The sequence below is a fragment of the Myodes glareolus genome, chromosome 2, assembly GCF_982192425.1.
Source record: "Myodes glareolus chromosome 2, mMyoGla1.1, whole genome shotgun sequence".
Classification (NCBI taxonomy): domain Eukaryota; kingdom Metazoa; phylum Chordata; class Mammalia; order Rodentia; family Cricetidae; genus Myodes; species Myodes glareolus.
The window spans coordinates 127,322,203-127,333,973 of NC_142027.1; the positions used below are offsets into that span (position 1 = coordinate 127,322,203).

Here is an 11,771-nt window from a genome sequence, read left to right on the forward strand (position 1 = left end):
AGCTACTTTTCCAGCATCATGTCTACCTGCAAGTTGCCATGTTCCCTGCCATGACAATGGACTAAACCTCTGAATTGTAAGCAAGCACCAATGAAATACTTTCCTTTATAAGCATTGCCATCATCATGGTGTCTCTTCACAGCAACAGAATACTAAGACAGAAGTTGGTACCAGGGACTGGGGTATTGCTGTGAAAGGCCTGACCCCACCACCTGAAGACAGTATTTCTCTGTGTAGCCCTGGCTTTCAGAGCACTTACTCTGTAGACCAGACTGGCCCTGAATGCAAGAGAGCTTCTGCCACCACCTCCCAAGTCCTGGGATTAAAGGCATGTATCATCATCACCCCGACCATGCTTTGTTTGGACCGTTTAAACTTAAATGGGCCATCCTAGCTGGAGTATGGAAGATAGTGTTTCTGAGGGTGATTTAATTGTGGGGGTTCAACTCAAGAAGTTTCAGAGGGGAAGAATATTAATAAATGGCCCAGAGACCATTCTTGTGATATTTTGGCAAAAAACGTAGCTGCTTTTTATCCTTGTCTGAAAAATCTGCATGAGGCTGGGTAAATTGAAGAGTTTTGGATTAATGACATTGGCAGAGAAGATGTCAGGGGAGCCTAGTTGACCCTGTTATTAGTGGTAACTCTCTATAATGAAAAGGAATAAATTAATCAAGGAAAACTACAAAATATACAGTTTGAGGAGAAAAGGGAGCACCAAGAAGTGTAACAGAGCTAAGTCCGGTGCACAAGGAGATAAAACGTTTAAAGAAAAGTTTGATCCTAAATGGACTAAAGCTCTGGAGTAGTGACCTCACAGAAAGACTCCACCAATCTAAGCTTCCAACTTGTGAAAAAGAATTAAAGAAAAACTTTAATTTAATTCTCCTTTACTCAGGAGGTAGAGGCAGATGGATCTCTGAGTTTGAGACCAGCCTGGTCTACAGAGTGAGTTCCAGGATAGCCAACCATAGGCAGAGAAGGAAACTATCAAAAACAGAAAGCTGGTGAAATGTATATGAATGAGGAGGCCATATTTCAGTCCTAGCAAGCAGAAGAACCTGGCAGCTTTGGCCACATGGTTCTGGCATTAGAGTCAAGGACATAAAAAAGGAGTTGTGGAATCTCCCTGCATGCATAAGCTGTTGAGGCCAGGCACATGACGGGGTGTCCCAGGATGAAGACCCAGAGGTTACTGCATGAAGCTGTGAAGATAAAGTCTGGATTGTCTTGGAGACCCCAATGTTGGAGATACCTGTCAAGGATAGCTGCGGCCCAGGTATGACCAGCCCAAGAAAGAAAAGTGTATCACAATCAACAAAGCTGAACAGAGCTGGACATCTGAGGAGCATTTTGACATCAGACATGGGGATGCAGAATTTGGAGTTTGCCCTGCTGGTTTTTGGTCTTGTTTCAGCCCAGTATTTCCTCACTATGCTCCCTTTCTTCCCTTTTGGAATGGTAATGTATATTTTGTGCCATTGTATGTTGGAAGCATGTGATCTGCTTTTTGTTTTTTTTTTATTTTACAGTTAAGTGATTACCCTGAGTTTCCCAAAAGACTTTGACCTTTGGAGTTTTAAACAATATTAAAACTGTTACAGGCTGTGGGGACTGGGGCCAGGGAGTGGAATGTAGTGGTTTGAATAGGAATGGCTCCCATTGACTCATAGATTTGAATGCTTGGCTGGAGGGAGTGGCACTATTACCAGGAAGTGTGGCCTTGTTGGAGGAAGTGTGTCACTGGGATTTTAAAGTGCTCAAACCAGGTCCAGTGTCTCCTTTTCTTCCTTCTGCCTAGAGATCTGGATACTCTCCAGCACCAGTAGTGCCTGTATGCTACCATGTTTCCTGCCATGACAGTGAACTAAACCTCTGCACTGAAACCAAGCCCCAATTAAATGCTTCCCTTTATAAGAGTTGCCATGGTCATGGTGTCTCTTCACAGCAATAGAAAATTCAGACAGACCAGCTGCCTGGAAGAAGCGGAAACCAACAGAACTGCCAGGAAGAGGTTTAGATTAACAAGAGGTACCTGGGAAGGACACTCTTCTAACATATTGAGCTGCCTGTAGGCTGTGTAGTGTATTCCAGGTTCCCAGCTCTGTGAGCTGTCAGTCATGTTAGGGTGGTCCTTGGTGATGCAACTATCTTTAAGTCATTTCTGCTCCTGTAAGCAACCCTTTACCTATGTTCCTGTAAGTAACCCCAATAAAATTCACGGTTCATGGTGGAATCTGTACTTTGGTCTGTTATGAGTTCCCTATCTGGAGTTCCCAACATGTGTGTTGCGTCTCCCCAAGAAAACTTTTCTTGTGTAACACCTCCATAACCATCTTCCTATCTAAGTCAATAAGCATTTGTGTCTTCCTAATATTCCATAAGCCTTGCACATTGGTGTAGTGTAGAAAAGAAATCCTCCCCCATATAAGGAACCTAAACCTCCAGTAGACAGACTAATGAGGAATGCTCACCACTTTGTCAGGAGTATTAAGATAAAGGTCGACAATGTAGAGGATGCGCTCCTGCAGCATGTCTATGTTATCATCTGGGTACATCAGACGCATAAACTCAGGGTTCTCCAGGGTCTCTAGTGTCATCTGGCACACAGAAGCCTGATTCTCTTTGGCAGCAACATGCATGATATTGTACCTACATCCCTCCTAAAAAAAGGATGAGTTTTGTGTTTGTTAAAACATTGAACTTCTTCAACGCAATGCCCATCAAAATCCCAACAAAATTCTTCAAAGACCTCAAAAGAATGGTACTCAACTTCATTTGGAAAAGCAAAAAACTCAGGATAGCCAAAACAATCCTGTACAATAAAAAGAACTTCTAGAGGCATCACAATCCCTGACTTCAAATTCTACTACAGAGCTACAGTACTAAAAACAGCCTGATATCGGCATAAGAACAGACAGGAGGACCTATGGAACCAAATAGAAGACCAGATATCAAGCCATACATCTTCGAACACCTGATCTTTGACAAAGAAGCAAAAAATATCAAATGGAAAAAAGAAAGCATATTTAACAAGTGGTGCTGGCATAACTGGATATCAACATGTAGAAGAATGAAAATAGACTCATATCTATCACCATGCACAAAACTCAAGTCCAAATGGATCAAAGACCTCAACATAAAGCCAGCCACACTGAACCTTATAGAAGAGAAAGTGGGAAGTATACTTGAACACATTGGCATAGGGAACCACTTCCTAAATAGAAACCCAGAAGCACAGACACTGAGAGAAACAACTAATAAATGGGACCTCCTGAAACTGAAAAGCTTCTGTAAAGCAAAGGACACAGTCAACAAGACAAAACGACAGCCTAAAGAATGGGAAAAGACCTTCACTAACCCCACACCAGACAGAGGTCTGATCTCCCAAATATACAAAGAACTCAAGAAATTGAACACCAAAAGATCACATAATCCAATAAAAAAATGGAGTACAGACATAAACAGAGAACTCTCAAAAGAGGAATCTAAAATGGCTGAAAGACAGTTAAGAAAATGTTCAATATCCTTAATTATCAGAGAAATGCAAATCAAAACAACTCTGAGATTCCATCTTACATCTGTAAGAATGGCCAAGACCAAAAACACTGATGACAACTTATGCTGGAGAGGTTGTGGGGTAAAGAGAACACTTCTGCATTGCTGGTGGGAATGCAAGCTGGTACAACCCCCTTTGGATGTCAGTGTGGCGATTTCTCAGAAAATTAGGAAACAGCCTTCCTCAAGATCCAATAATACCACTTTTGGGTATATATCCAAAGGATGCTCAATCATGCCACAAGAACATATGCTCAGCTATGTTCATAGCAGCTTTGTTTGTCATAGTCAGAACCTGGAAACAACCTAAATGCCCCTCGATCGAAGAATGGATAAAAAAAAATGTGGTACATTTACACAATGGAGTACTACATAGAAGAAAAAAATAACGACAGCTTGAATTTTGCAGGAAAATAGATGGGGCTAGAAAACATTATTTTGAATGAGGTAACCCAGACAAAGAAAGACAATTATCATATGTACTCACTCAGGTGGTTTTTAAACATAAAGCAAAGAAAGCCAGCCTGCAAACAACAATCCCAGAGAACTTAGACAACAATGAGGACACTAAGAGAGACTTACATAGATCTAATCTACATGGGAAGTAGAAAGTAGAAAAAGACAAGATCTCCTGAGTAAATTGGGAGCATGGGTACCTTGGGGAGGATTGAAGCAGGAAGGGAATAGGCAGGGAGGGGAGCCAAGAAAAATGTAGAACTCAATAAATATCAATAAAATAAAATTTAAAAAGAATTGAACTTCATGTTCATTAAAGCACAGGGCCACTGGTCAAGAATACAGTGACTGGTAATGATGCTGAATGCATACTTACTTGTACAATGGTTGGGTTGTCTCCAGAACCAATTAAATATCGGGGATTATTCCAGATAAGATCAGAAAAGGTATGTTCATCCCCTTTCTCAACAGCTTTCCGAAGCTTGGCAGTGAGGTCCTGTGTACGGGGACTTTTATAACTGTTTGCTCGTTCTTTATTTACTGTTTCTGATTCAGCTAGGCATAAACAATCTGCTATCAAGAGAGAGAATTATAAAACACAATCGCACAAACATTTTCTTCTCACTTAGTCTGCTGTTGGTGTATATGTGTTGCTTTTATTAGTTAATGAATAAAGCTGCTGTTGGTCAATGGCTTAATAGAATATAGCCAGGCTGGAAGAGATATATATAGAAAAGTATGCGGAGTCCAAGAGAAGCCATGTGGCTGCCTGCAGGAGACAGACACGCTGGAACCTTGCTGTTAAGTCCAGCCACATGGCGATACACAGATTAAAGGTTCAGCAGCTCTTAGGAGTGATGGTTAAGAAATGATAATGGTATAAAGCACACCATAGTACTAATGCTCAACTGAGTGTTGAACTCAATCAGGTGACTAAAGACTGAGATTAAGAATTATTTGGTGTACTTTTTTTTTTTTTTTTTGGGCAACAGAGTCTCACTCTGTAGCTCAGGCTGGCCTCAAACTCATAGAGCACATCTACACTTATGTGCTTCCTGAGTGTTGATAGTAAGAACATGCACTATCACGTCTGGCCATTTAGTATACTTTGAAAGTAAGTCAAGAAACTGAGTGTGGTGGTACAAACCTAGAATCCTAGAACTCAGGGGGTTGAGACAGGAGGATTGCAAGTTCAAGGACAACCTGGATTAACAGGATAAGATTCTTTACCAAAAAACTAAAAATGTCAATGAACAAGACATTAGCAGCAACTGTAATTACCTTTTAGAGAAAAAAAGGTTCTATTCATAGCTTTTAAAGCCTTAATCAAAACTTGAGAGTGTCTTAAAACAATTTCCTGCATAAGCACTTTCTCAAGCTGAAAGGAGAGAAATCTAAGTAGAGGGCAGTAGACAGGCCCTCAAATGAAAGACAGCACTCTACCTCAAACAAATGTAGGGAGAAGGGATGTGTCAAGGTCAAGCTTCTGATTCTGAGTGATATAGTGAGTGTAGTCAGATTTCTAGCTTTCACTGGGAGACTGATTCCTGGAGATCCCTTCTTGCAGAAGGTGTTCCTTTTGTTGCTTCTGTGGTCCTTATGCTAAGACTTGGCTCATCAGCTTCAGGGCCGACTAGCACCAGACTACATTTGCCTTTATGTCCTCAAACCTTCCCAGGGCAGCCCCCTAGTCTCTTTCTCTTTGGTTATTTCATTGTAGGGCGCTTCAGCTCTCCACACTATATTTATCTCACAGATGAAGAAATATTGAAGTGCCATACATCAGGAAACAGAACAATAGTGGTAAATCAAGTAATGACAAGAAAAGCAGCACAACATGGTTTACCTTTTAATCCATCACTGCCAAAGAGTGGCACTGCCTTCACAGGAGACAGTGAAGACATAGTTTTGTTAGGAGAAGGGAAATAATCACATACTCCTCTAGCAAATTTCTCAGCATCTTCTCTTGTTGGAAAAGCTTTAAACCGGGACCCTTTGATCAATTTGACAGCTTGCAATGCTTCCTTTTTATCTTCGTAAACATGGATCCTTTCTGGGTATGAAAGTAACAAGGGAAAATTAAGAGATGAATAGTTTGAATACTATTACTTGTACTCAGAGTTCAATAGTCAATTTAAATTTGTTAATGAGTCTCTTGGTTTTACCCTCATAATCACAATTCAGATTTGCAATCTTTTATTAAAAATACTCTTTCAGGATAAAAAAAAGTGTGTATGTGTGAGTATTTCTGTGACTATATGCACAAAATTTATGTGTGAGTATCCTTGAAAGCCTAAAGAGAATCAGAGCTCCTGGAACTGGTGTTATAGCCAGGTTATGAACCATCTAACATGTGAGCTGGGATATGCAAGAAGATTAACAAGTACTCTTAATCACTGAGCCATCTTTCCACCCACTCCCAATTTTTTATCTTAAAGAGGTCCTGAGCTATCCAAAAGATTCAAATGAATACACTGACAATGTATGTGTGTATATTATAAGCAATGCTATCATACATGCATGTTAATTTCATACCATAAGCCACAATAACTTACCAAAAATGAATTTTAAATGGATTAAATAAAGATCTAAATATAAATAATTCAAAACTAAATTTACTATTCTTGTATTGAATATAATAGCTTATACCTATTATCCTAACATTCATAAGGAAAAGTCAGAGCAGTTAAGAGCTGAAGCCCACCCTAGGCTGTACAGCAAGGTTCAGGCTAGTCTCAGTAAAGAATAATCCTGACTAAAATTTAAAAAGAAAATTGCAATTCTTTTCTTTCTTTCATTCCTTTTTGGGGGCATGGTTTCATGTAGCCCAGGCTAGTATCTACCCAAGTGCTGAGGTAATAATAGTTATGTGCCACCACATCAGGTTTTTATGGTGCTGGGTATTGAACACAGTGCTCCATGCATAATAGGCAAATGCTCTACTAACTAAAACAGATCTCCAGCCCTAAAATACAATTCCTTGAGATTGAAAATTATTTATACACTCACTGGAACATTTACCTTTATTAACCTAAAAGCTGTTCACGTTGTAATGAATTTAAGAGGAAGAGGGAATGCCCTAAGCACATGCCTTTAGTCCCAGCACTTGGGAGGCAGAAGCAGAGGATCTCTGAGTTCAAGACCAGTCTGACTTACAGAGTGAGTGTCAGAACATTCAGGGCTAGAAAGAGAAACTGTCTTGAAAAACAAACAAACAAACAAATAAATGAGTGATATAAGCAAGCATATTTTTCCAGGGTAGCAAGGGCTACAGAGAGAAACCGTGTCTCAGGGGGTGGGGAAGAGGGAGAGGGAAGATGATTAATCAGTAAAATTACTAACAAATGGAAGTGATCCAATCATTTCCAAGTCTAATCTATCTAACAGAATAGTTTTCCTAGTAACTTAAATAAAATATTGCTTAGATTTACCAAACTTAAAAAAAATCAAAGGGTAACAAGTACAAATAATGAAATTAATCTTGGGTGATGAGATTAGAGCTTCCCACTCTGTGTGAGGAGACACAGCACAGCACGTTACCATTTCTCATAAGGCCATCCTCATATACTGGACACACTCCATAGTACAGAAGTGGCTCCTTAGCAGCTGTCATTCCAGCTTGGTGGTTGTCATTCCTGGCAGAGGCACTGAAGGATATTGGGTGGGACTTGGATGTTACAGCTTCATCCTCTGGAGGGTTCAAGCCCACATTGTAACCAAAATCTTTGTCTTCAGAACAACTGGCTTGCTGAGTTTGTTTCCCTTCCACAGATGCAGGAGTCCTTAGGGTGCCCTGGATAAATGGAGTGGTAGTCACCTCACTGTGATTGGGAAGACAGGAAGTCAGCAATCCACCTTGCTCTAGTAAAGCCTGAGCTAATTTCTTCTCAAAAATAAATCTTGTTGTTGATGTAATGGGTCCACATTTCAATCCAGCTTTTATAACTTCCTTTCTAAGGTCATCTGGATTCAGGAGTTTCAATCGTGCCAACATGGCATCCATTGTCACTTCACCTATGTTCAAAAAAGCAAAAATTAAATTGAACCATGGAATTGTAGCTGACGTAAACCACATGCTTAAGCAAGTGCCAGTTTCCTCACAGGACCTTAGATACAATTAGTATTCTTATTCTAAACCTATTGTTTTTACCTTTAGTTGTTCAAGGAAGGTTTTGTCTCTGCAATTTAACAAACATAAACAGAACTTCATACATTACTTACTTCAATCCTAGGTTAATTATTGAAACTCTAAGCCTCAGTTTCCTCACCTAAAAAATGGATATAATAATAGATCCACTCAGGTAATAATGAAAAGTAAATAAAATAATGAACATAAATTCTCTACCACTGGGTCTGACACTGATAACATATCCATAAATGTCTGCTACAGCTACTGAGTTGTTGAGGAACACAGGCTCATTAATCTTTAGAATGAGTAAGCACTGAAAAGTCAACTAAAATTAAAAACAAAATACTCTCATACACTCAAGGGCAGCCACCTATGACACATGGAGAAGCCACCGCTAGTTGGGTAGTGGTGGCACAAGCCTTTAATCCCAGCACTCAGGAGGCAGAGAAAAGGAAGATCTCTGTGAGTTTGAGGCCAGCCTAGTCTACAGACTGAGTTCCAGGACAGGCCCCAAAAGCTACAGAGAAACCGTCTTGAAAAGCCAAAACAAAACAAAACAAAAAACACAAATACTCTCAAAGAGCCTCTATCAACAAGACAGGTGATGTTCATAATGTACCAACTGCACTAGAACTGGAAGTATTAGCACAACCTTTGCAGGCTTAGAAAGATGGCTAGATTGACAGACATGAAAAATTGAAGTAGGTCTGCAGATTAGACAATAGTATTCTGTCACTGTTAATTTCCTTGCTATACTTGTGGTATGATTATGTAGCAAAGAAAATCTAAAGACTAAGGCAATAGTATACAGAACTCTTTTATCTTTTTATTTTGAAATGATTTGTAGACTCAAAAACTGCAAACTCTGTAAGAGTTCCAATGGGACCACCATACAGCTTCCCCTAAATGTTGGCACTTTTTATGATAGTACATCATCAAAAACAGGAAACTGACCTCATAGAACAATTCAGTGAACAGACTTGGACTTTGCAAATCTATGTAGCTTCTATTCTTTCTTGAGTCTTGGTGGACAAGTTTGTGGCAGCATACCACATCTAATGTATCCATCTATCCATCCATCCATCCATCTACCTACCTATCATCTATCATCTATCTATAGTGTATGTGACAGAGACAATAAAATTTCAAAGACAGATATGCTGGCGTATTCTCGTAATTCTAGCACTTACGGCTAAGGCAGGAAGATCACCAGTTTAAGGCCAGCCTAAGCTACATAGCAAAACCATTACACAAATAAGTTTCATTTCTCTAGGACAAAAGCTTATGAGTGCAGGATAAACAGGCTTAACTTCTTTGAAAAATTGCTAGACTAATCTCCAGAGGGACTACACAGTTAACAGACCCACCAACAATGCAGGACAGCCATCTTTTCAGTGTTTGTCAACTTTAGAGAATGCAGAATTATAAATTGTAGTTAATCTAATTGGTACACACTGATACTTCACTTTAAGTTGACCATGTTTTCCCTACCAGCTTGTAATGTAAAATATCTTTGTACATGAGTTGAACTCTTCTGTATTGTTTTATAATTCTTTGTACACCTAAGATGATTTTCAAAATGAAAAACTAAAACTGAAAATAAATTTTTAATGAAACAAGATGCTGCAAACCCCGGTGTTTTGGCTCTATACCCTGCTAGCCACATTAGCCACATGCATTTCTCTGCTTCAGTGTCTGGATGATTTTACTCACTGACCTTCTCTTGAGTTTTTGGTACAATGTTCACAGAGTCAATGGACTAGTTGACATTATACTTATTAAAGATGCCCTTATTGCTTTAATTGTTCCTATAAATGCACATATAGGTGTATGTACATACATGCAGAAGTTAGAGAATAGCCTCAAGTGTTATTCTTTAGGTGCCACTTAATTTTATTTATTTATTTGTTTGTTTTTCAAGACAGGGTTTCTCTGTGTAACAGCTCTGGCTATCCTGGAACTCATTCTGTAGACCAAGTTGGCCCTGAACTCAGAGAAATCCACCTGCCTCTGCCTCCTGAGTGCTGGGATTAAAGGTGTGCCACCACATCCAGCTCAGGCGCCAATTTCTTAAGGGAACAAGAGAATGTAAAACCCAAAAGACAAGGTGTTAGACTTGTTGTCACAACACATACATTTTATCTCTCACAGCTGTGAACAATAATCAGCACGATCTTGACCTTCCTGTTCCTGCTTCTTAGCAAAAATGGAGAAATCAATGACTACTAAGAAAGGGTTGAGATGTACTTCAGTGGTAGAACACTTGCCAATATACACCAGGCTTTTTGTTTTCTTTCCCGCACTGCTAAATAAATAAAAAATGAAGTTGTATATAAGTTCAAAAAGGCAAGTGAAGCCTCAGTTACTCCTAAGATCTTCTTAGGGTTCTACTGTGCAATCAACTGTTTAAAATGTCATCTTCCTTCTAGAATTCGTGGGGGAATTACTATTTATTCTCCACTAAGAACTAGACTCAAGTGTTAATGAAACACAGCTTCTGATAAACACAAAATGAACACATGCTGATAAACACAAATCGGTTAAGCATCGGGAGTTCAGGGAGGTGAAGGGCTGAGAAAAAAGACCACAGGATCCTACAAAACTGCCAACCTTAGAGTGTACGGAGTCTTTTGAAGACTCCGGGTTTTATCCCAGCTCTTTTCCCAGAACTGAGACATGCACCACCTCAGCAGCTCTCAGATGGATGATGCCAGTAGGTAGTAGGGCTCAATTTCCAGCAATGAGTGTATTACTCTCAAAAAACAAAACAAAACAAAACAGTAAGAACTATTATTATCCGTATGCTGCTAATGGTGGGGCTGAAAAATAGCGGGTAAATGACCTGCCCATTTCTGAGAAGTTCCATAGCAGCAGTGGCAGAGTCAGAAGCAGATGGGGAATGATTTCATTCCAGACACCAGTCACCTCGATCTTAAAGTGACCAGCAACTATCCTCCCATGTCTCCTCATCCAGACCTAACAGTCAGTCCATTCGAAAGAAATTAATGAGAGCCATATTCCTTTATTTCCCCTGTCCCCAAATCCGGCAGTCACACCTAACTTCACTATCTCATCCTATCACTTATTTCGTTAAACTTCAAACCACTGCCAGAACTAATTTCCTCTTTCTTCGACTTCCAACTTTCACCAGTGTTCTTTACTGTTCACCCTTCCCGCAGCCCTTGCCAGGCCTCCCTGGCTAAGAAGGCTCAGAAGACACGCCCTGGCAGCCGGGTCTCCCAAGGATCTCACCCACACTGTCAGGAATGCTCCTATAATGGAACAAAAGTTCCGCTTCTCACTCAGCCTTCCCGCCAGAGGACTCGGGTCCTACTGTGTCCACGGGGAGGGCAGAGTGAAACTTGCTCCCACTGCCTAAATGCGACCTTACCTGGCTGATTGGCCATAGCTGCAGACGCGCCGGTCGGCGAGGAGGGTATCCCGCGACGACTCAGGTCCTGCGGCCGCTTCTCTAGCCGCCGGACCAGCCAGCGCACGGCGATGAGCAGCACCGAGGCGCCGAGGAGCTCCCAGGCCAACGCCGCCCACTCAACCACAGCCAACCGCTGCCACAGCATCGCCACCGTCGACGTCGCGGCCTTGAGCGCGGCCGCCGGAGTTAGAATCC

General features: G+C 40.7%; 1 protein-coding gene across 3 annotated transcripts in view; it reads right to left on the minus strand.

Moving 5' to 3' along the window:
- Window positions 1–11,721, minus strand: part of Ankle2 (ankyrin repeat and LEM domain containing 2) — a 30,151-nt gene extending 18,430 nt beyond the window's left edge. The window contains exons 1-5 of one of the 3 annotated variants that reach the window (XM_048447490.3): window positions 11,535–11,721; window positions 7,555–8,028; window positions 5,861–6,067; window positions 4,391–4,584; window positions 2,475–2,663 (exon numbers count right to left, since the gene is read on the minus strand). In XM_048447490.3, coding sequence (XP_048303447.3) covers window positions 2,475–2,663; window positions 4,391–4,584; window positions 5,861–6,067; window positions 7,555–8,028; window positions 11,535–11,721 — 1,251 coding nt within the window. Of the gene's footprint in view, window positions 1–2,474; window positions 2,664–4,390; window positions 4,588–5,860; window positions 6,068–7,554; window positions 8,029–11,534 lie in introns of all 3 variants that reach the window. The other 2 variants (XM_048447489.3, XM_085680204.2) reach the window with 2 other exon arrangements.
- Window positions 11,722–11,771: the final 50 nt, after the last annotated feature.